The sequence below is a fragment of the Siphateles boraxobius genome, unplaced genomic scaffold (genome assembly GCF_051911475.1).
Source record: "Siphateles boraxobius isolate OS27281-9 unplaced genomic scaffold, OSU_SipBor_1 20, whole genome shotgun sequence".
NCBI lineage: Eukaryota > Metazoa > Chordata > Actinopteri > Cypriniformes > Leuciscidae > Siphateles > Siphateles boraxobius.
The window spans coordinates 7,023,747-7,047,298 of NW_027508811.1; the positions used below are offsets into that span (position 1 = coordinate 7,023,747).

Here is a 23,552-nt window from a genome sequence, read left to right on the forward strand (position 1 = left end):
ATTATGAAGGTTGAAAAACGACATAGTGTTGCTTTAACCCTTTTCCTCTCTTCCTGTAAACAAATTAACCGAAGCCCTATTTATTTATTTTTTCTGCATTGTAAATGTTTTAATCTAACCAATTCATATATGTGTGCAGTCTGAGTGTGTTCTGCTTTGGGGATGTTATGTAGTCTCATATCTTCATTTGTGAGCGTTTTTGTTCTGGATTGTGCCAGATAAAAAAAATAAAAAAAGGCAAATAAATAAAAATCCCATTTTCCATTCATTCCTATGGGTGTCAAATTGACCTGCAAGGGAAGGATTTGTTACTATTTTTATTACTATCACATAATCCTAGAATCCAGTCAAAATTTTTGGTGTATTCCAAGTTCAAGTGTGACAAATCTCCCAAGGTCTAGGACCACGAAGGAACACTCAACTTTTAAAAATTATAAATTAGGAATTTCTGTTAAAAATGACCTGAGGAGAAAATGAGATTTGTGATTGTCTTTTTGTCTTGCAGAGGTTTTTTGAGAATCTGAATCCAATGGAAAACATGAGTGAAAAGGAGTTTTCTGACTACCTGTTCAATAAGTCTCTAGAGATCGAACCACGGAACTGCAAACAGCCATCCAGATTTGTGAGTTTTTGTTAAAAACACTGTATGTCATATTTAAGAGAGGAATCAGGATGGTGTCTAAATTACTCTATTTTAATGATCAAATAATAATAAAAAACCCACCTTTTTTTACATTTACATGTTGTTTAAGATTTTTTTTTAAAACTTTGTCATTAAAGTTTTTTTTAAAGGAATTCTTCAAGAACTTGGTTCCTTTAACACATATAAAATGGAGTCAATAATGTGTTGTTTCCCCTTCACTGTGGGTAATGTGAAGTGTTTAAGTTTACACAGTATGTTTGTCTTGCAACTGAGTGTGTTGTGTCATATAGCCCAGAAAGACCATGTATCCTCTGAAGTCTCCCGGCGTTCGGCCGGTGCGGCAGGCGTCAGGAGGAGGAGGAACGCTGAAAGGTCACCCAGTGCCATTAGAACGAGAACCGCCTCACAAAATCACCTTCAGAAGCATCGCAGAAACTGAACCTGAAACCCCTCATTCTCTCCCCACCTCTCCAAACACACCCACGCCTCCACAGTCTGCTAGCTCTGACTTTAACTCAGTGTTCATGGAGCACGACCTGAGCAGCTCCTGCGGTGAGAGAGGGGATCTATGGCAGCTCAGTGGATACCAATCAGATACAAAGAAAGTATGCATGACTTAAATGCCATTTTGTGTTTTTCTGCAGGTAACACCATATTTGCCCCAGTTTTGCTGCCCCAGTCCAGTAAGTTTTATGATTTTCCTCAAGCAGTGTTCTTCTGCTTATGTTTTTTGTGACAGACCATAAGACTGTATACTTGTGTCTTTTTGTCAGAGTTCCAGTCTGTGTCATGTGGCAGTTTACACCAGTTGATGAGCGATGAGCTACTTAAACCCCCTCCATTACCTCCCCGTAGGAAAGATACCTCTTCAGAGTCCAAGGTGACTTACACACTGTGTTGAGGAAGATACTTTGAAACTATACATGCTACTCATGATTTTAAAAATGAAGAGACACACTTTTACAATTACAACTTTTAACTAAATATTTCACTGCAAAAAAAAAAACACTTAGCACTCAATATTTTTTTTAATCATTCACTAATGTAGATTTTTTCGATACCACTTTTTTACAGAATGAGTATGATACTGATACTTTCATTTTTTTGTGTACTTGTACCTGTATTATCATTGCATTTGTAATTTCAAAAAAATGCAAATCATACTAGTTGGTTTAATTTGTTTAGTAATAGATGTTTTCTCTAGTCATTTCCATGCTTAAATTATGCCTTATAAAATGTATGAGCTTCTCTTACTTTCACTCTTCATTGTATCATTCCTAGGTAAAAATCATATATTACCTTTCATTTAATGGCAGAGCCCACATTTAGAGCAGCTCCAGTGCAACGGTACAATAATCACTACCACCGCATGTTGTAGTACATATCCATACACATTACTGTGGGGTCCAAAAGTAGAGAATACTGAAAAGAAAATGCTTTCTTTTCACAGGCTTAATTCATCATGTTGTGCTGTCACATTCACACGAGTGCAATCTATTCTTTGCAGAGTTTCAGGTCTGAAAGTCCTCCCGCCATTCCACCACGACTGCCTCCTCCTCCTCGCCTGCAGCCACGCGTTCCGGTGATCAACGGACCGACGGAGGGGCCGATGCCGAGCCCCCCACCTCCTCCGCCCCGCGATCCCCTTCCAGACACGCCTCCACCGGTTCCACAACGACCACCCGAGATCTTCATCAACTACCCGGTGAACATGCAGCCATCTCCAGGGATCCGTTTCCATTGGGACTTCACCAGCTCACCTAGCACTCCCAACACCCCACCCGGCACACCCTCTCCCCGTGCTCCGCCCCCTGGCACACCTTCTCCACGCGTGCCTCGCCGCCCCTGCACGCCCAGCTTCAGTCAGCCCATTCTGGTCCACCTGCCCCCACCCACTCCAGCACCTCCCATACCGCCACGTCACAACTCCACCCCCGCGCTGCCAAAACTGCCACCCAAGACTTACAAGAGAGAACTCTCTCAATCAACACACACTCTCTCACAGCCATCGCTACACACTCTCTCGCTAGTCGACAACAGGGACAGCAACGAATAAGAGCATTCCGCCCTAAAATAGAGACGAGAGTGTGTGTGTGTGTTTTATCTTTGTTTAACCTGGAACCAGACAATCTGATGCTAGTCGAAACCTGAAGATGGTCATTGCTCTTGAGGAATGTGATTCACTCATTTTCTTTCACGTTCAGCATGCAGAGCTACGCAAGGTCATGTGCTCGCCAACAGCACATTTTCGAATGAAAATGCAGCTCTGAGGCCTTTCACCATCATTAGACTCTGCTGTGGATGTTTATTTGGTTGCAGGTCAAAGGTCAACCGGGGTTCAACCCCAACACCCTCAGCACGCCTCTCTTCAGTTGCCTTTAACTCACAGCTGTGACCTTGACCAGAGATTGTACCCTTCAGGTGAACTTGACATTTTGGTGAGGGTTTTTCCTCACACTATTTAAAGCCAATATGATGTCTTAACCCCTCCCCTCAAAGGCGTACTCATCTATTCATCGATTCACCACACCCCTCCACCAATACTTACGACTCGTGATTTTCGCTCCAAACTCTTAATGTGCCTTCAATATCAGTACTGAACAAAATTGAAGTGTCTGAAAGCATTCGCCTTGACCATGCTTAGAACAAATGTCTAGACAACACCTCCATTAGTGCGTGTGTGTGTGTGTGTGTGCGTGCGCGCGTGCTCCAAGTATTCTGTACAGAGTAACATATCTGCCCTCACTTCTCACCTCGGCGCCCCAGTTGCTGATGTATCCACTGACAATCTCAGTCTGAGACCCACCGGATTCACACACTGTTGTAGAGTGTTTGGTGTGGACCAGTGTCAAGTTTGTGTGTCTTAATAGTGTGCGGTGAGCCTTTTTTTGCACTTTAGGGCAGTACTGTTACAGAGAAGCAGAGGACTCAAACTCACTATCCTGTGACCTTATGACCCTGTCCTGCTGACCCCTGTCCTCTGGGCTGGCCGGGACAACCGTCGGGCTGTGTCCCATACTCATGTACTTAGGGACACAGCGCTGCGGTCCGAATGTTCTATTTTAAATCACGCCTCCTGCTTTCATTCAGGTCCTCTCATCAACCAAACCAGGTCCACACAGGAAGGGCTTTGTCACCAGAGCAATTCCTATCAAATTGACCATGGCGATCAGCCATAGAGGGACTGCAGTGTTTTGTAGTGATGTCACATCCTGTATGTGTAGACACTCATACTAGCCTTTCCCACTGAGCTGATTTGTCAATTGGTTTGAAGTGTTAGTAAATCCCAAAAAATTCACTGTTTCTGTATGTGTGTGTATGTGTGTCTGTGCGCATTCAAGGCCTGTAACTGCTTTTGTACCATGTTCTCCATGAGACTCATTAATAAACACGCAGTCTTATTTTCTACGGAATGTTTTTATTCCTCTGACTTTATGTGCATTCTGTTACATTTAAAGTGTTTATTTCTCTCTGACAAATCAAATCATGCTGGAAAACTTTTGTTGAATTTAGCTGTGGTGTTGCTGCATGTCAGTTCACAGTGAGAGGAACTGTTGTCATTTATTTAAAAAAATAACAGATGTATGATTGGTTGCACCAGTGCAGACTCATGGATATTAATTATTTGCTGACATGAGAGTGTGTCAGACTGTACTGCAGGGTCCTTCACTGTCCTCACTGTCATGCCACACTGCTTCAGCCCGCTGGACTCCAGTACCTCTATATGGAGATCTAAAACAACAGATGCACACATTACCACTTTGAAGTGCCTTTAAAATGGCATCACACAGTTTTAAGTTAAGCACAGGGATTACTATGCACATAATTGGATTGACATTCAGTTCAGAGCTTTCAGATAAATCTTCATTTGGTATGTTTGGAATAGCATACCACCTGCCATTTTTGGAGAGAAAAAAATAGTAGGTTTTTTTAATCATTATTTCACAATATTCTATTGTAAGCATATATAGTTTTGGATTTAGTGGCTCTGCAGTCAGTGACCTCAGAGATGAGTGCTGTTGAGTATGTTGCTACAATTAAGCAAAGAAAACACTCCCAACTTGACACTGCAATTTTATTGGTAGAGTATATTGTGCATTAAATGCTTTTGTAGTTAGTTTTGTTGTAAGACAGCTTCTCAAATGAGACATAAGGGCGGGACTTGATTTTGTCTTTTGGGAATTGATTGGATCATTGTGGTTTGCTAATTGCTGCAGTACCATTTGAGCCAGTTATCACGAAATAAACCCAGGCGCTTTTACATTATCCGTTACAAAATAGAATCCCTTACAAGATTGCATTATTCCATAAAATTAGTGTTAAAATTTGATTTTATGGTGACTAAGTATTTTACATGCATGGATGGGACCACCATCCAAAATTAACACTTACCAAGTGCCAAATGCTAAATAAATGGTCTTAAGTTCAAATTGAACGATAGGAATGTTAATGTAACTGTTTCAAAGACATATTTATACAAAATTACATGAATGTGTAATGTTCCAGTTACTAACATAACGTAAGTTTTGTTTTATTCCTACTGACCGCCAGGGGCAGTGTATTGGACTCTATTGGATTATCGCACCCAGCCAGATAGAGTGAGAAAATATATCAAAAAAGTCATGTAGATGCTGAGCACTGGGGGTTATAAGTCACAGTTGCCTCTTTCGCTTTCTCGCCTGGAGAGAGTTTGTTTTTGGTTAAGTAATATATTTGAGCTGTCAAGTGCAGCTTACAAGAGCAGCAAGATATCATCCTCACAAACGGTGTCAGCACGCATCTACACCACTTCAATGGATTTGGAGTATTTTAGCAGCATTTTGGTGAGTTTTGATATTTTTTTTTTGAGTTTCATTGCTTTTCATTGGTAAAACTGGTGTTTTCCACGCCTATAGGTTAATAGTCTCCCTTTGACATAATCATCTATGCAGTTGTTCTGAGTGTAGCCGGCACTACCCTCCCAACTAAGAAGAGGGCCACATCGAGTAGTGAGAAACATTTGTGTTTTGATGAAAAATTCACTTTCTAAGACGGTTTCTGTGCTTTCTATAGAGATGGCGGAGCTGAAACGCCTGCTTCACTCAGCCTGTCACATTTGCTACACCTGTGAAGATGATATAGGATGATGAGAATGTTTAGAATCAGGGAGCTGGGTAAGAGTCACATCACTGACTTGGATGTGCCATCTACGAGTGCTTCGGATCCTTTTTTTCGTGATCATGGTGATCATGTTGCTGCACAACCATCCCGTCAGAATGTTTTCACTGGTTATCCAGCAGTGGAGGGGTCTAGTTGGGGTTCAGTTCAGTCATCTGGACAGGTCCAGTCCTTTTGATGATACTTTGGCCGTACTTCGAATGGCAAATACTTGTCTAGGATTTAATGTCCAATGTGTCCAAACCAACATTTTTTTTAGGCAGGCCACAGCTGCGACTACTTTTGCCATGCGACCATGTAAAAATTTTGTGGCTGAATTTTCAAATGCCCTCACAGGTTTTGGTCCGCCTAAGCAGCGCTCAAAGATTGCTCGGACGTTAGCATCTATGGCTGAAGCAAATTCTATTGGGGTGAGTCGTGATCCGGAAATAGAGCAGCCTGTTGCAGCTTTGGTGGTGTCTCCTGACGAGGCTCTACGAGGGAATGTGCGATGTCCCAGTGGGCAATGTGGTCACACAGAATTATTGTTAAATAGGCATACGAGTCTGTTGCTTGCATAACCCATGCAGAAAACACAATCTTTTAGCTACATCTTGCTGCCACCAGTACGCTGGAACCAGCACATGTTGATCCCTCGATTTCACAGTTTCTGCAAACTGCTTTTTTGGCAATGGGCCATGTGACTCGCTAGCTGGGTAGTCTTACAGCCACACTTCTTGGAGCCCACTGCCAAGTGTTGCTTTCCCAAGCACGGCTACCTGAGGACTGTTAGAAAACCTTGAGAGATATTCAACTTGTTACCGAGCATCTAATTGGTCCTAATGTTCCGGAACTTGGATAAGAGGGTAAAGCTGTCTGAGCCCACTTGTCAACTGATGCAGGAGCAGCGCAACCCTATTCAGTTCAGACTGCCAGCCCGCTACACCTCGGTCACAGTCCCATAAAAAGCTTTGTGTTACTGAAGATGCTAGAATTTTTCGCCCACCTCATCGCTAGTTGCCAGGAAGTCCCCGTAGTCCCCGTCAGCTTCTCGATGTGACCACTAGAAGTCGCACGCATAAAGCCTGAGACACAAGCCAACGGTTAATCATTTCTCAGTAGAACAGCGGGAGTACTGGAGGACTAACACAGCAGACCCCTGGGTTTAGATGACTCTGAGCAGGGATATACTCGACACGGGCCTCCCAGATTTTCAAGAATTGTTCCAACGATTGTCAGAGACGCAGTTCGTTCAATGGCCCTCTCTCTGGAAATCTGTTCAGTTAGAGAACGGAGCCATAGAAAAAGTTCATCCCCTCATATAGGGAGGCGGGTTCTATTCAAAATATTTTCTTGTTCTGAAGAAGGGCAGGTTTCTGCCCCAATTCTCGATTTGAGGCATCTGAATTTGTTCCTGAAGGTCCTTCCTTGTAGAATGCTGCAGACAGACAATACGGACTTCGGTCTGTGGCAGCAGATAATTGTTTTTTAAGTGTCGATCTGAAAGAGAGTCTGCGAGAGCGGGGGCGGAAGATGACTCAATGTTGGACAACATGGTTAACGACTTCGGAATGGAAACGGATATGAGTGTGGAGAATACTTCACAAAAGACTAGTTCAGGTTCTGCAGTTAGCAGTCATTGAACTGCAAGCTTGTATCTGTGGCTGGAGCAAGGCGACAATGGTCAGGGGTTTGAAGATTCATCAAGGGAAAATGAAATGCTTGAGAGAGAAGGGACAAGGGCCTCGCATTGATCAGTAATTCCTACGAAGTCAGTCAAGTCAGTCGAATGAAATCCAGCGACAGGAAGCAAACCACAGTTCGCAGGATATCAGTACCCCTGTCATAGAGGAGAGGAGGGTTTGCACAGTTAGTGATGAACACATTGATACTTGTGAACCCGATCAGACCAACCAGCATAAGGGAGAAAAGAACCTCAACGGGCATAGGCCTGGAGTTAGATGGCCAAGAGCTTGTGAGAAAACTGCATGGGACACGGTAAACACAGATCTATGCTTTGCATTGGAAAGATTAACTGGTACAGTTGAAAAGAACCTGAATAATTTTGGGGACATCATTTACGCATATGGAAGTGAGAGGTTTGGTGTGGAAAAAAGGAAGGAAAAAGTACGAACTACTCCTGGAATGTCTAGACGGCAGCAGAAAATTGAAGGGTTAGTTAAAGAAAGGAGACAGCTGAGGAAGCAATAGAAAAGAGCAGAACAAAGTCAGAAGGAGGGACTCTATCTCTTACAAAGGGCCATAAAAGTTAAGCCTGCAACATTACGCAGAGCTGAGCGCCTACGGAAACGCTACAAAAAGGAGCGTGCGAGGGCTAATTTCTATAAAGACCCATTCAAATTCGTAAAGAAGTTATTCACCAGTGAGAAGAATGGCACTTGAAAAACATCTAGGGTTGAGCTAGAGAGATATTTGGAGGAAACGCATACAGATGCAAAAAGGAATGAGCCCATGTCAATTCCGTCAGACATCCCACCTATCAATCCACCAGAATACCAAATGGAGGTCTGTGCACCTAAGTGGAAAGAGATAGAGCAGGCTGTGAGAAAGGCAAGGGCTTCATCATCTCCAGGGCCTAATGGAGTTCCGTACAGAGTGTACAAGAGTGTTTCAGGAGTTCTACGAATTCTGTGGAAATTGATAAAAGGGGCATGGGAAAAGCAGGTTGTACCTAGAGCATGGCGGCAAGCAGGTGGAGTCTTTATACCAAAAGAAAAAGATGCCACAAGCATCAGTCAATTTCGTCCTATTTTACTATTAAATGTCGAAGGTACGATTTTCTTGAGCATTATTGCTTAGAGATTGTCAATCTACCTATTAAAGAATGGCTTCATTGACACTTCAGTTAAAAAAGTGGGCATTCCAGGGTTCTCAGGATGCTTAGAACACATCAATGTTATCTGGCAACGAATTCAATCAGCTAAAAAGGAGAAGAAGGAGCTCCATGTGACATTTCTGGATTTGGCTAATGCATATGGTTCAGTGCCACATGAGCTTCTTTGGGCAGCATTTGATTTTTTCAGGGTACCGATGTCGATAACAAATTTAGTGAAAGCCTATTTTGGAGATTTGCAATTTAGTTTCTCAACTCCAGAATTCAGCACTACATGGCAATGCTTAGAGTTTGGAATAATGGCAGGATGCACCATTTCTCCACTGGCTTTTACCATGGCAATGGAAGTCATCATTAGGGCATCAAAATGGGTAGTAGGAGGAGAGCGCTTGGGTTCTGGGATGGGACTACCACCAATCAGAGCATACATGGATGACATGACAACCATGACTACAACAGTAGCCTGCGCTAATCGGTTATTAGGTAGGTTAACCGATAACATTGAATGGGCACGAATGCAATTTAAGCCCTCTAAATCAAGGAGCATCTAGATAATTAAAGGCAAGGTAGTAGATAAAATATTCTTGATTAATGGTGAGGCAATACCAACAGTTTCTGAGAAGCCAGTGAAGAGTCTTGGGAGATGGTACGATGGGGATCTAAAGGACACAGTTCGAGTGGGAGAAGTTAGACGACAAGCAGTGGAAGGCTTGAAGAGCATTAACAGCTGCGCTCTACCAGGCAAACTATAACTCTGGTGCTTTCAGTTTGGTCTACATCCGAGGTTGCTGTGGCCACTGACTGTGTACGAGGTTTCTTTGACAACAGTGGACAAGCTGGAAGCGCTAATAAGTTAATATATCAGGAAATGGTTGGGAGTTCCACGCTGCCTCAGCAGAATGGGACTTTATAGTAAAGGAATATTGCAGCTGCCAGTCTCTGCTTTAACCGAGGAGCTTAAGTGCGCCAAGGTCAGACTGGAAATGACCTTAGTAGAGTCACGCGACAAATGTGTAAGGGAGGCATCACCTGTGTTAAAAAGTGGTAGAACGTGGTCAGCAAAGAAATCTATGGAAGAGGCAAAGGCTGCCCTTCAAATTGGTGATATCGTGTGACAGGTACAGCATGGAAGAGGGGGTTTTGGGCTCAGTTTAGCTCCTCCTAAATGGCACAAAGCAGCCCCAGCTCAAAGGAGGAAGCTAGTTGTCAACGAGGTGCGAAAGCAGGAGGAGAGGATGAGGTGCATAAAGGCCTTATCCCAGTCCAAGCAGGGAGAGTCGATGAGATGGGAGAGTGTGGAACAACGCAAGATGCGCTGGCAAGACCTTTGGTCAATGGAAGAGAGTAGGATCAATTTCCTTATCAGGTCAACATATGATGTTCTCCCATCACCACAGAACCTAAACCTCTGGATAGGAGAGGATCCCTCTTGTCCTTTGTGTTCATCATCTGCCACATTAAGGCACATTTTGACAGGATGTAAGGTGGCTCTTAGCCAAGGTCGGTTTACTTGGCGCCATGACCAAGTACTCCGATGTTTGGCTTTAGCATGCGAAGACAAGCGTAACGTGACCAATAAGTTGCCACCTGTTATAGCAAAACAGTACACACAGAAGACAATATTCCTCCGCCCAGGCGAGCAACCACCAAGAAAAGGTTTTAAAACCAATTTTCGCCCAGGACAACTGGAAGCTGCTAGGGACTGGAAAATGCTGGCTGATCTTGATCAACGGCTTATTTTTCCACTTGAGATTGCCACCACTAACCTCCGACCAGATACTGTTTTGTGGTCTTGATCAGCACGCATTGTTCAACTGATAGAGTTAACAGTGCCATGGGAGGATGCTGTAGATGAGGCATATGAGAGGAAAAAACTGCGGTATGCTCAGCTGGCCACTGAAGCAGAACAGCGAGGATGGAGAGTCCGGGTTTATCCAGTTGAAGTGGGTTGTCGAGGATTTGTGGCACACTCCACAACCCGGTTCCTCAGAGACGTCGGATTCAGTGGCCAAGAGTTGCGTCGCACAGTAAAGAACTTATCTGAAGCAGCAGAGAGGAACAGCAACTGGCTGTGGTTGAGACGGAAAGATTCTGGCTGGCTTTGTACAGGCGGCCACGCTACGGTTTTGAATAATTCTTGAAAAACTTGAAGAGTCTGTTGGTTTATTTGTATAGTTTCCATTGTAATTATGGTTATTATGTTCCTGTGTATTTTGCGTGAATGAGGATTGGTGTTTGGACAGATATTGTGTTTTGCAGTAGTATGCCATACGGAGCGTTGCCACTGACCTGCTTTAACGTCGGCAGTGGGGCTCGACAGCCTTAGTCAAACGGGTTGGCGCGTATAGTTGGGTTGCGGAGAGATTGTGAGAGATTGTGGTTAGGTCACATGTGAACTACGAGGAAGGAGCAACCTCAGCATCAGGAAGGATGTAAAGGTCAGTAAGCTGGGCTGAGTTGAGTGGGGGACAGAGGGGGGTGACTCTGGGTTGCCAGAGTCACTGTCGAGCCCTCTTGAGGTGTCGTGGGCTAGTCGACAAAACACTGAGGACGGAAGGTGCCCACTTGCCCACTACTCGGCTTAATCCAGACGGTTGTCATGGGGAGACCGCACTGTGGTAGGAGCCGTTGTGTGTGCTGGCGCGCAAAATACACTGCAGCTATTAACACCAGACAGAAGGAGATTCACATCACCATATGGAAAGAAGCGTAAATGGAAGGAGAAGCATAGATTACTGTAAAGCTACGTCTTACTTGGTGCTTATCTTGGCGAAAGCAGAGTAAAAATCAGCATGAAGTTTTAACATCTACTCTCGTGTAATGGAAATCTGGTAGAGCACAGATGGATCTTCTTGCTTCAAAGATGACCACTCACTGTCGCTTATGGTTCGCAAAGACATAACTGTCCAGTACCTTGGGCCAGGATACACTGCCTTCTATATGCAGTCCCACCTATCCCTTTGTAATGGAGACGTAGTACAGGATGATGGCCAGCAAGACCATGGTTTCCTTTGTTGCTGAGACTTCTGACAGGCTATTAATAGAAGCTCTCCCCCAAGAAAGACCTCCTCTCCCAGCTGGAGGCCAGCGTCTGGCACTCGGATCCAGCTCGTCTGGAGCTTTGGGTCTGGCCATTGGGTTAAATTGTTCTCTGGACCATTGTGACCTTGCGATATTCACACCATCTCTAATGCTAGAGCTTATTCCACACGACAGATTTATGCTTCGCGTTGGAAGATTTTTTTTTCATCTTAAGCTTTCTTCAACATTTTCTGGAGGAAAGCAAAGTGGCTTCCACTTTGAAAGTGTATGTCGCTACAATTTCTGCATATCATGTTCCAATTGGGGGACCTTCACTTGGATCTCAGTCTTGTCTGCAGTTTTTTGAAGGATGCATTCCATCTGAAACCTGCTTTGAATCCTCACTTTCCTGTGTGGGATTTGCCACTCGTGCACAAAGCATTGACATTAAATGGATTGGATATCCTTGAAGACTGCTTTTTAGTCGGCTATTGCTTCTGCGAAATGAGCCAGTGAGTTGCACGTGGTGTCCGTTAGCGAATTGTGCTTGCGTTGGTTGCCAGAATACTCTGGGGTGGTCCTTAGACCCAGTCCTTCTTTCTTCCAAAAGTCTGTCTCCTTCATAAACCAGCACATTGAACTGGCCTCTTTTCAAACTGATTCAAGTGCTCAACTTTTGCGTCCTGTTTGTGGCTTGAAGTGTTATGTGGACAATAGTGCTCAATTTAGACCAGATATTTGTCTGCTAATGTTGTGTGAAGGAAGGTGCTCCAGTGTCGAAGCAGAGGTTGTCAAACTGGATAGTGGAGACTGTCATACTGGCTTACAAGGCAGCAGGGAAACCATTGCCCTGGGGTCTAACTTCCCATTCAAATAGGGCCATCTCATCTTCATGGGCTGTTTTTAGAGGAGATTCATTGGCAGACATCTGCACTGCCACTACCTGGGCTTCTCCATGCACGTTTGCCAGGTTTTATAAGGTCAAAGTTGCTGCTCCTCATTCCGTGAGTTCTGCGGTTCTTCAGGAGCAGCCTTAATTTTTCCTCAGGTGGGTGGCATTCCTCATTACTATGTTTGTATGTGTCATCCAATAGGGTTTGCACTACCTCTGGTGGTCAGTAAGAATGAAACAGAACAGAACTCTAGTTACGCATGTAACTGTGGTTCTGTGAACTCCAGATGACTACCAGAGTTCCTAGTCAATCTGAATGCCTGAGAAAGGTGTACCGAGTGCTGAGCTACTGTGGCTTATAACCACAGTTTCATGCTTAATTAGAATTCCCTGAGATAAGGGGAACGAGCATTGTGTCAGTAATTGACGCTTATGGAGAAAAGTCAGTTTTTCTCTGAATACTGAAGCCTGATTGATTTACGTCTGTGTTCCTCACAGACAAATGACTTTTCAGCCCACCAAATGGGTGGGGCCGAGTGTCTATTTAAATCATCATCAAGGTAGCATGCTTTTCCAAATGCAGCTATACGCCTCTTACCGTGATTGGTCAGTCGCTTGCTGTTGATTCATGATTTGATTGGTTGAGCTGAAAGACACAGAGGAGTTCTCTTTTGCAGGAGTCACATCATTCTGAAAGAGAAAAGGTGAGTGGTTTTGTTAATGTTTTGATAGTATTTACCTCTCCATTTCAGACTAGCTTGAACTGTATCTCAAGCTCAAAAAAAAAACAGTTGCTCTTCTTGAATAAAACTACATAATGTAACTTACACATCTCAAAACGTTGTTGAAACTAAACTGCAAAAAATGGTCATCCCAAAATTTTGATACAACACAATGGGATTCTATGGGTCAAAAAGACGGTGAAAAATGTTCACGTGAAACTGAATTTCAATGTTTTTAGTGCAAAACAGCTTGAACGACTTTATAAGTGGACATCAGGGGAAAAAATTATGATTAAAAGTTGTAGGATGCAGTAGTCTTGTGCTAATTTTTGTGTGATGCCTCAAACCTGTGAGTAAATTGGCTCCCAAATCGGCCGAAAGGCACTGGTGGGGATTCTGTGAGGATTTGGGGCACGAGTTTTTCCTTGTATCCCAATGCGAACCTCGGCAGGAATAGGAGCCCGTCTGGGAATCTGCCACGGCATGCATAAGCTTCCCCCTAACTGTACGGCTGAAGTGTTGTGAGTGTATGAAGGTTTGAGGAGAACTGGAACCTCGTTGTCCTCTTCATCATCATCCTCATCATCATGAGCCTCCGCTCCCCTGAGCCGATTTAAAGTTTCATCTGGGCTACAGGTCGTCACAGAGGAGAAGTCAAACACGGATTCATCGGCCACGTCGCAGTCTGTGTCCCCGTCGTCGAGACGAGGGGGTGGAGGGCACAAGTCAGATGTGTAAACACGTCCATCAAGCCCCGGAGACCCACAAACACGTACAGCCAGACCAGCCGAGGAGCTCTGACTCTTGGCAGCAGTGGTGAGGTTTCCCCCTACGTCAACAGGTGGCCCAGGGTTCAGAAACCGACCGGCCTCTCTAGGATGACAAACGAAGGGTACACAGATGGGACCTGTGTGGCTCTCCCCTGCGCTGCCATTCCACTTGTACTCTGTAGTCCAGCCACCAAGTGGCAGCTCACAAATATGCTCACGGCCATTTCTGAGGGGAAACAGTTGCTGTTTTAATTATGTAGATAAAAGGAGTGAAATTTACATTTTTTTGCAGAATGTACTGTTATTGTTCAAAATAGGTAAGCAACCCCACCCCCCCAAAAAAAGTCAATATGTTTAATCTAATTGTAAATTACACACATACTGTTTATATGAGGGATTTTTTTTAATTTATTATTTTTGCTTTTATATATATATATTCACCTTTTTAATCAAAATGTTATAACTGGATCGCATCTTAAAATCCAAGCCACCTATTTAAAGGACCCACCTCAATTTTTTTCTTTTTCAATAATTTGTCGCTACCTCGATTTCATCAACAGTTTATGTGATATTATGAAGTTGTTTGTTGTTTAAAAATTAAATAATTACCTTTATTTTGTAATTGCTCTACAGCCAATAGAAATTATTCAAATATAATACGTACTAACATGCTCTAAAGTTTGATTCAATTTAATACATTTCGGTATATTTAGATTTGTTTAAATGTTTAAATCATTTAAAAATGATTTGAAATTTTGATTTTAACCCTTAAAGCAGGAATTCCTTAACTCTATTGATTAACCTCCCTTAAGTTTAATGTTTTTTTGTTAGAATTTGCTTTTATATATTTTGGTATTTATTATTTGTAAGTTATTATTTAGTTTTGTTTATTATTTTAAGAGATTTAATAGAGGTTTATCTGTATCCAGTGATGTTAGTAGACCGTTTCAAATGTTTATACATATTTAAAATCTGCATAAACTCTTGAAATTGGATAGAAATAGGTCTCAAACCAAGCTTGATCAGATCATTTTCTTCCAATTGAAGTGTTAACACAAAGATTGATTGTTATCAGTCAGATTTTTAACAGATTATTAGGCTATATGCAAATGTATTCATTTAATTTAATTGCAGTCAAACTAGCTTGATTATTTTCCAAGAAAATGTGACTTATGTTGCCATAAAAATACTTGTCTTAAAGTGATTGTTTTATTTTGCTCTAATTTCTGATGACACACTGGAGTACCTTAAGATGCCACTGGGCCGAGGTAGCGTCCGTGAGATTCCAACGCGACAGCATTTCCTCTGGTGTACAGTGCTGTCTATGCCTGCGCCTGCTGTGACCATGGCTGAATCCCCATTAGTGTTGGCACAGTACTTAGTAAAGGCGGAAGGACCACCGTCGGGGCTCTCGGTACTGCACCTGCTTCTCAAACTGCAGACACACTAAAATTAGCATCAACCACCTGCCACAAAAGCCAGCTTTAACCAGTTAGACAGAAAAGCACTTCATAAAATTCACATTTACTGAAGCCAGACAAAATACGTGACAGACAAAATAATCAAAAAACTGACCCTTGTTTAAGCCCCAACCCCTCTCTGCATGGCCCCGACTTCTCCAAGGTCATGTGACAGCTTGTGCAGAGATCCCACAGCACCCGCTCGCTCTCCTGTAGTGAACACCAGTCTGCGTGCCCAGCGCCAGAACTGCTTAACAGAGCCTGGTGGAAATAAGAAGTGCAGTGGAGAAGATGCAGTGTCTTTTGTAGCAACACTGGAAATTAAACTCCCTTAGAAAATACCAGACTGCATTTTAGGAAGAAAATGTAAACTTTTTGTAGTGAAGTGCTTGGCAACGATTTACTTTCTCAGACAGTAGTGCAGTAGTGAGCAAAGCAAAGCAGACCTCGGTTGGCACGAGTTCAGCAATGCAGTAATGCCATCTGGACCTGCTCAACTGTGCTGTAGCATTCAGTGCCAACTGACGGGTTACAACCCTAGCGTCACGTCTAGCATCACAACATTTTCTCTATTTCTACTTTTATAAGTTCAGAAGTATCTTGACTATATAATCTTAAATTTAAAGGTGGGGTATGTGATTTGGAAAACGACAGGCAGATTTGGAAAATATACAATTTAAATGGTCCTACCTTCTTTCCTCCAGCGCTGGCCCTGACTCCACCCATTCAAAGAACATGGACGCGCAATCATGCACGAGCGAAAACTCAGATGCGCGAGAGATTGGCTGCGTCCCTATTCGCCTACTTATACTACGACCTAAAAGTATGTACTCTTTTTGTGAAGAAAAAATACATACTTTTGAGTGTGTAGCAAAAGAGTAGGCAAGCTTTGGGACATACTACTTCGTCATCTTTAACGGACAGCTCTGTCGCGTGCGTCCAGCCACCGTAAACAACCCTGTCAATCATCTTGTCACAGTTAAAATCCTCCATTCAAACTAATTTAATTTCCTACCGTTTCGGAGAGAAATGTTGTGGCACCTTGGTGTGCAGCCGTGGGTCATTAATGCGGTGACTCTCTTCATGTGTTTGCAATTTGAATGTAATGATGCATTTAAAAGTTAATGGCTAAACGGATCTTTACAAAAGTTCACAATGCTGCTGCAGATGCAATATAATGTAGACAACATTGAATAAATAATTTTTCGTCATGTTAGATACTGATAATTACCCACTCAAACCCCTTTACCTAAACCTTTCTACATAACCACTGGACTCGCGCGTCCTCCATGTCTGTAGTTTTTTAAGGGCAATATCAGCCGTTAGAGTGCGCATCGATCTGCACTTCGGATTCTGACCGGAAAAAGTAGACCATCCGGGTATCTTTGGAACTTTCAACATACTACGATTTGGGACGTACTAATTCTAATTTCGAATACTATTTAGGACGGATAGTATGCGAATTGGGACGCAGCAATTGTAATGACCATAGACATGGTAATGACGATTTACTACTAATCGTGGAACCGGCTTTACTGACGAGATGCGCATGCGTCACGAGCTTTGAGTATGCGCACGAAGGGGGTCACGCGCGCTGGGGGGAGTGGGGTGTGGTACAACCGTTTGATTGACAAACTTTTTCGACGGAGTTTTTCGAGCTTTTACAGTCTATGTTTTCGAGTCCTGCCCGTTCCACAGATTATTAAATTGCTTAATTTTCATTTCAGTGCTTCTAACTCAGTGGCTGTTAGTGGGTTAGGAACAGGTTAGGAATAGGATTTCAAGTTATTTTGAAAAAATGGACAAAAAAGAGAATCACATACCCCACCTTTAATACAACATCAGCTGTTTAATTGAGTCAGGTTGCACATTTCAGTAATGACTGAAACTAAAGATGGTTAATAGAATATTCTGGATTAAATACAACCTCTTGAACTCTGTTGACTGTTGCTGAGTCGAAACTGCATACTAGCATACTAGGCTACTCTTGCTAATTCTGCCATAGAAAGATATGATAAAGGTAGTAGTACACTAGTATGCGGTTCCGAATTCAGCACGTGTCTATGTCATGCTGTCGATGAAAAAATGTTTTTGACTCATCTCTCAGTTTGTAAAAGCTAACAACAAACATGTTTGCAGTAATGTACTTACAATGGACGCTCATCAAGTATGTATATAGGACTTTAAATTAATAAAATGTGCAACATACATAAAAAACTGTCCACAAAAATATTAAGCAGACCAACTGATTTTTACACTTATAATAATCAGAAATGTTTCTTGAGCTCCAAATATTAGAATGATTTCTGAAGGGTATGTGACACTGAAGACTGGAGTAATGATTCTGGAAATTCAGCTTTGCCATAACAGGAATAAATAACATTTATAAAAAAAGTAATAATATTTCACATTTTACTGGATGTACACAATTGAAATGGGTGGTTTAATTCCCTTTTCACAAGATGTAAAATAAGTCTCTGATGTCCCCTGAGTGTGTATGTGAAGTTTTAGCTCAAAAAACCCACAGATAATTTTTTAAAGCATGTTAAAATTGTCACTTTAGGGTGAGGAAAAACTTGCCGTTTTTGTGTGTGTCCCTTTAGATGTAAATGAGCTGCTGCTCCCGGCAAAGAGGGCGGAGTTTCAAGAGCTCTTGTGTTAGCAGCTCTGATTACTTCACACAGACACACACTGAAAATTTCAAAAACTTTTAGCCTTTTATGTTAGCTGGAGTTAAGTGGAGTCATCTAGTCATTGATTAGCATATTCTGTCATGATAATCAATAAATCGTGTACCTTATGTGGGACTTATGTAAATTTTAGGGTTAATGATGTCACAAACCCGGAAGGAAGCTTGTGTAGTTCCTACCAGCCGTTTGTTGTAGTCCTTAAAACATGATTTATGTAAAAGAATATATCTCCCTTTGCATTGAACTTTGAGCGTCATAACTTTGCAGATGTTGTTTATGCTTAAACAGCAACATTACACATTAACTAAAGTTTAAAAAGTTAAATAATAATCAACCACACCTTTAACATCAAAATAGCAAGTATTGTTTTTATTACAGCTAACAATTTATTTCATTTATTTTTGCTAAGTTCATTTGCAAGGCATGTATACTGTATACTACTCACCTGTATAATGTTCAGGTATGTGTGGATGCGGGAAACAGGAGTGAACAGTAGTGAAAGCAATCTGCAGCTCTCTTTCTCCTCCTAGCAGAAAAATATTATAAATAATTACATGAACCCAATATTACACAAAAGTAAAAATCAATAGACTTGTTGGTGCACTTAAGATATAAAAGGGCCTGGTTGCTCTAGACACATTTCATAGTCCCTTGCATTCAAAACTTTAAATATTGTAACATGTTTCATAACATGAAACAGGAAGATCTTGCCTGAGTGTTTTGTGGATTGTTGTGGGGTGAAGTTTTACTGAACTCTGTTCTCAGGACAGTTCCCAGACCGTACACATATCCAAGATATGCATCACAGAAAGACTTCTGCAGAGAGACAAGTAATGAATAAATGCATTTATTGCATTTATTTTTTAAAGTTTGGGATCAGTCATTTTTTATGTTTAAAAAAAAAGTCTCTTGCATCCCAGAAAGTTTTTCTGGGATGCAAAGCTGAATTTTCAGTATCACTACCCCAGGCTTCAGAGTCACATGATCCTTCAGAAATTATTATAATATTCTTATTTGCTGCTAAAGAAAAAATTCTTATTATTATCAATGTTGAGAATAGTTGTGTTCCTTAATATTTTTTTGAAATCATTTTTTTTCTTTAAGGATTCTTTGAGGAATAGAAAGTATTTATATGAAATTGATTTTTTGTTGCAATGTAAAAGTCTTTACTGTCCCTTTTGATACGTTTGATGAGGGATAACAGTTTATTATTTTACATTGTTCTGTCCAGTGAGGTTAAGAAAAGCCTCTCCAGCTGCACAGCTTCTCTCATTGGTGGTCAGGCGTTCTTCTAGGGTGTTGCGGAACAGCAGGTGGCGCTGTAGCATCTGATCAATATGCTTTACAAACGCCACACTGTCTCAGAAACACACAAACACGCTTGTTACAGTCCGTGATACAGACAGAGATAAAGAGATGACATGAAATAGTGATAATATAGTTTTCTACTTTTGCTCTGCAGGTTTATATTTCTCAAGAAGCTGATTCAAACTAGACACATAATCGCGCTCAGACTGCAACAGCATATCCACCACACCGCGCCTCCTGCCTGACAGAAAGAGACAGAGGAACATGAGGACCCATGTGTGAATATTGAGCTGTTAAAAGTCTCTGTGAAGCGGTGATTTACCTCGCCGTAAGCAGCTGTGTGTTACCTGGCAGGAAAGAGCATCTACACCTGAGAAACAGAAAACAAAATCGAGTTTTTTTTAAGGTTTTTTAAATATAATTTACTTCTCATTTAATTCCCACCACATATTATTTAGAACAGGGGTTTTCAAACTTTTTGTGTGTGTGGACCACTATTTGTAATCAAGAATTTAAACGGACCACCTCATAATACACATAATAAAATATATCTACACACAGTCCTTCCTGAATTAATCCGCACCTCTAAATAGGCTTACTAACATTAAAACTATAACTGGTCATCACATCAGTACAACAGCTTGTTAAAAGAAAGTTTACTGCACACAACGGCTGCCACAGATTTAATTTATTTATTTACTCAAGCGCCCGAGGGCATAATCAGGTTCATTTCAGGGATGCAAACATGTATGGTCAAAAAAGAGAGAGGTAATCGAAGCCCTCGCCCCGCGGCAAATATCCAGATACTTACATTGCCGCGAACCCCTGCCATCCCCTGCCACCCCTATAGGCACATATAGTAAAATGAAATTCAAATAAAGTTTTAACAAAAAAGGTTTTATAAAAAGATAAACCTCACATATTTCAGCCTTTAAATCATTTTTCACAAAAAAAGGTTTTATAAAAAGATAAACCTCACATATTTCAGCCTTTAAATCATTTTTATAAAAAGAATGAGTCAAAAAACATGACATTTACATCGATGCACTATAGCTTATCTTTTATTATTAGCTAATAGTAAAATTCGGTCCGATTTTCCCGTGCCGTCTGTCGTTGCTATGCGCGCTCTCCACAACTTAGTTGTGCTTATAGTAGATAATAGATTTCCACCACCGAAAAACGCTTGCTGTAGCTCTGCTACAAGATTAATTTACGGAGAAGAGAAAAACCCCCGTATAGTGTTTGGGTGCACGTGCATTCTTACATTCTTCATTGACTGAGCTTTCAATGTTTACGGAAAGGATGAAGCTGATTTGTTTGTTTTTGTCACATGAACTGCGGTGCGTTTGCGGCATTGTGAAAAGTTGAGGTGTTTTCATCTCGCTGCGCCGCGCGCCTACATGAAATAATGAAATTGAGAGCGCAAAAGACACGATATGTGAACGTCCCCTTGACGAGCTACCTCCAATCGAGCAACGTGTTGGAGACCCCAGTAAAAGATAGGCAGCAAGAAGAAACACAAGCGTTTCACGCTTGCGCGCATACTGCTGTTTTGGCGTGCAGTATTCTGATTTGCTTATTTCCTATTTACTTGTTTGGTGGAGGCCATCCAGAATTACTGTTGGTGAAATTATAATCAGACAAACATTTTATATAGCCTAATGGCAAAATATTTGCCTCTGCCGCTTTCCTCTTCAGAGAACCTGTTGCTATCCACCGATCCATGTTGTGGTTCTAACGGCACTAAACTTGAACGTCACGGCCGAGCACCACTAGCCTATTTTAGTAATCCCACAATAACCTGACAATTTAATTTAAATTTTATATCAATATAGGCCTACATATTCTTTTTACTTTTTATTTTTTTTATGGGGATTCCTGGTAAAATGAAGGTAAAAAATATTATTTTACATTTTATTTTGCCTTTCCACGGACCACCTGCAGTACCCTCACGGACCACTAGTGGTCCGCGGACCACAGTTTGGGAACCACTGATTTAGAACTTAAGGGTTTATTTTGAATATGAGCATCTATTTTAAAGTCACTTTGAAATCAAAATGGACAATTCTTGTTTTTTATTAAATATTGCAGTATTTATTGTTTAAATGATTTATCGCACACATCATTTTTTTGATGCCCTTATAATTTTTAAAGTCACCATGAAATCAAAATTGGCAATGCATATTTTTAATTGGAATATTGCAATGATAATTATAAATAATTTTTCGTTCACATCATTTCATTTTATTTATGTTACTAATTAATTCATGTCCCCTGCCCATCTGTATTAAAAATAACTTCCCATCCCTCTTGCAGAGACATCTCTTCTCTTCTCTGATGATGTGTTTACTGGCACAACATGTCACTCACATTAGATCACAAACATCCAATCAATTCCTGATGGACAAAATTAAGTCCCGCCCTACTTTTATTTGTTCAAGAAATCATTTTAACTTGGATATACATCACAATAGGAAAGAAACGATTATCACAACTTCCATTACATGCCAACTTTAACATATATATTATATATATATATATATATATATATATATATATATATATATATATATATATAAAATAAAAAAATAAAATATTTTATAGAATCTTTACAAATAATTTTACCCAAAAAAATGAAAGCTCACCTGTATTCTGTCTGGCCCATTGCCACACCTGTAAGCCCTGTAGGTAACAGTGTATGAGAAATGCTCCGCCCACAGATGAAAGTGGAGGAGCCTCTGTAGCACCAGCACTCTGTCCGATACCGTCATCCACTCCATTACTGTATTCATACACACATTGGCACACACAATTTAACACAGTTTCAGCGTTACATTCTATGGGTAAATTTGTGTGTGTGTGTGTGTGTGTGTGTGTGTGTGTGTGTGTGTGTGTGTGTGTGTGTGTGTGTGTGTGTGTGGCCTGGTAAACCCTACCTTATGGGAAAAAATGTCCCCATAAGGATGGCAATATCTGAAATCCTTGTTCGTGTGGGGACATTTTTTGGTCCCCATGAGGAAAACAGCTTATAAATCATACTAAGTGATGTTTTTTGAAAATGTAAAAATGCAGAAAGTTTTCTGTTATGGGTAGGTTTAGGGGTAGGGTTAGTTTAAGGGAATACAATATACAGTTTGTACAGTATAAAAATCATTATGTCTATGGAAAGTCCCCATTAAACATGGAAACACTACATGTGTGTGTGTGTGTGTGTGTGTGTGTGTGTGTGTGTGTGTGTGTGTGTGTGTGTGTGTGTGTGTGTGTGTGTGTGTATGTGTTTACTTCTCTCTTCCTGGATTCTCTGGTGGTTTTCTGTCTTGTGTCTCACAGAGTTGACGAAACTGACAACGTACCTCCTCCAGCTCCTCCTAAAAAGGCACATGAAAAAAGTGACTTCAATACATACAGATCAGATTTTAACTGTTTTCTTCTTTTTCTTTCTTACCTTGAGCTTGTGGTATCTGTTATTGAATTGTTGTCATTTATGTAATGCATGTTTGTATTTTAATAATTGTCATTATTATTAATGTATTGTTTGCATTACCTACCTAGGGGCTACGGATGTAAATGAGCAATGTTGCTATAATCCGGTACGTTTACATTTTGCATTTTATACTGATTTTCATTAACGTGCGTTGTCCCAATTAAATAAACAAATAAATCAGTAGATTTACAAAACACATGTGTGTGTGGCCTCACCTTGAGGGACAGCACCAGACTCTCTAGGTGAAGTGCGCGCTTGTTGCAGCCATGTCTTGTGTCCTCCAGCTGGCTCTGCAGCTCAGTATCTCCCTGCTGAATCTGATTCAGCTCCAGCAGCGCACGAGAAAACCCTGCGCGCAACTCGCACACCATGCCTTGAACCTGAACACAACCAGATGAGACTGAATACTTAATGAAGATATTTAATCATTGTATGCAGATTGCACTCTTAAAGGGGACCTATTACCCAGCTAGAAATTTTACGTTCCCATAACGTTCTGAGAACGTCCCCGCTGGTGTCAAGGATGTTGCCTGGTAACGTTCCCAGACAGACACGATGTGGAGTTCTTAAAA

General features: G+C 41.4%; 2 protein-coding genes across 2 annotated transcripts in view; one reads left to right on the forward strand and one right to left on the reverse strand.

Moving 5' to 3' along the window:
- The window catches only part of sos2 (son of sevenless homolog 2 (Drosophila)), a 25,892-nt gene extending 21,841 nt beyond the window's left edge, over positions 1 to 4,051 (forward strand). Inside the window, exons 19-23 of the mRNA XM_077236506.1 lie at positions 506 to 622; positions 934 to 1,195; positions 1,288 to 1,326; positions 1,417 to 1,523; positions 2,151 to 4,051. Coding sequence (XP_077092621.1) covers positions 506 to 622; positions 934 to 1,195; positions 1,288 to 1,326; positions 1,417 to 1,523; positions 2,151 to 2,699 — 1,074 coding nt within the window. The 3' untranslated portion in view covers positions 2,700 to 4,051. The remainder of the gene's footprint in view (positions 1 to 505; positions 623 to 933; positions 1,196 to 1,287; positions 1,327 to 1,416; positions 1,524 to 2,150) is intronic.
- LOC143744829 (uncharacterized) overlaps positions 4,045 to 23,552 on the reverse strand; it is a 24,296-nt gene continuing 4,788 nt past the window's right edge. Inside the window, exons 4-16 of the mRNA XM_077236507.1 lie at positions 23,196 to 23,360; positions 22,779 to 22,864; positions 22,142 to 22,278; positions 19,819 to 19,866; positions 19,638 to 19,737; positions 19,406 to 19,544; positions 18,900 to 19,004; positions 18,634 to 18,714; positions 15,614 to 15,759; positions 15,285 to 15,473; positions 13,616 to 14,264; positions 13,145 to 13,236; positions 4,045 to 4,375 (exon numbers count right to left, since the gene is read on the reverse strand). Coding sequence (XP_077092622.1) covers positions 4,288 to 4,375; positions 13,145 to 13,236; positions 13,616 to 14,264; positions 15,285 to 15,473; positions 15,614 to 15,759; positions 18,634 to 18,714; positions 18,900 to 19,004; positions 19,406 to 19,544; positions 19,638 to 19,737; positions 19,819 to 19,866; positions 22,142 to 22,278; positions 22,779 to 22,864; positions 23,196 to 23,360 — 2,025 coding nt within the window. The 3' untranslated portion in view covers positions 4,045 to 4,287. The remainder of the gene's footprint in view (positions 4,376 to 13,144; positions 13,237 to 13,615; positions 14,265 to 15,284; positions 15,474 to 15,613; positions 15,760 to 18,633; positions 18,715 to 18,899; positions 19,005 to 19,405; positions 19,545 to 19,637; positions 19,738 to 19,818; positions 19,867 to 22,141; positions 22,279 to 22,778; positions 22,865 to 23,195; positions 23,361 to 23,552) is intronic.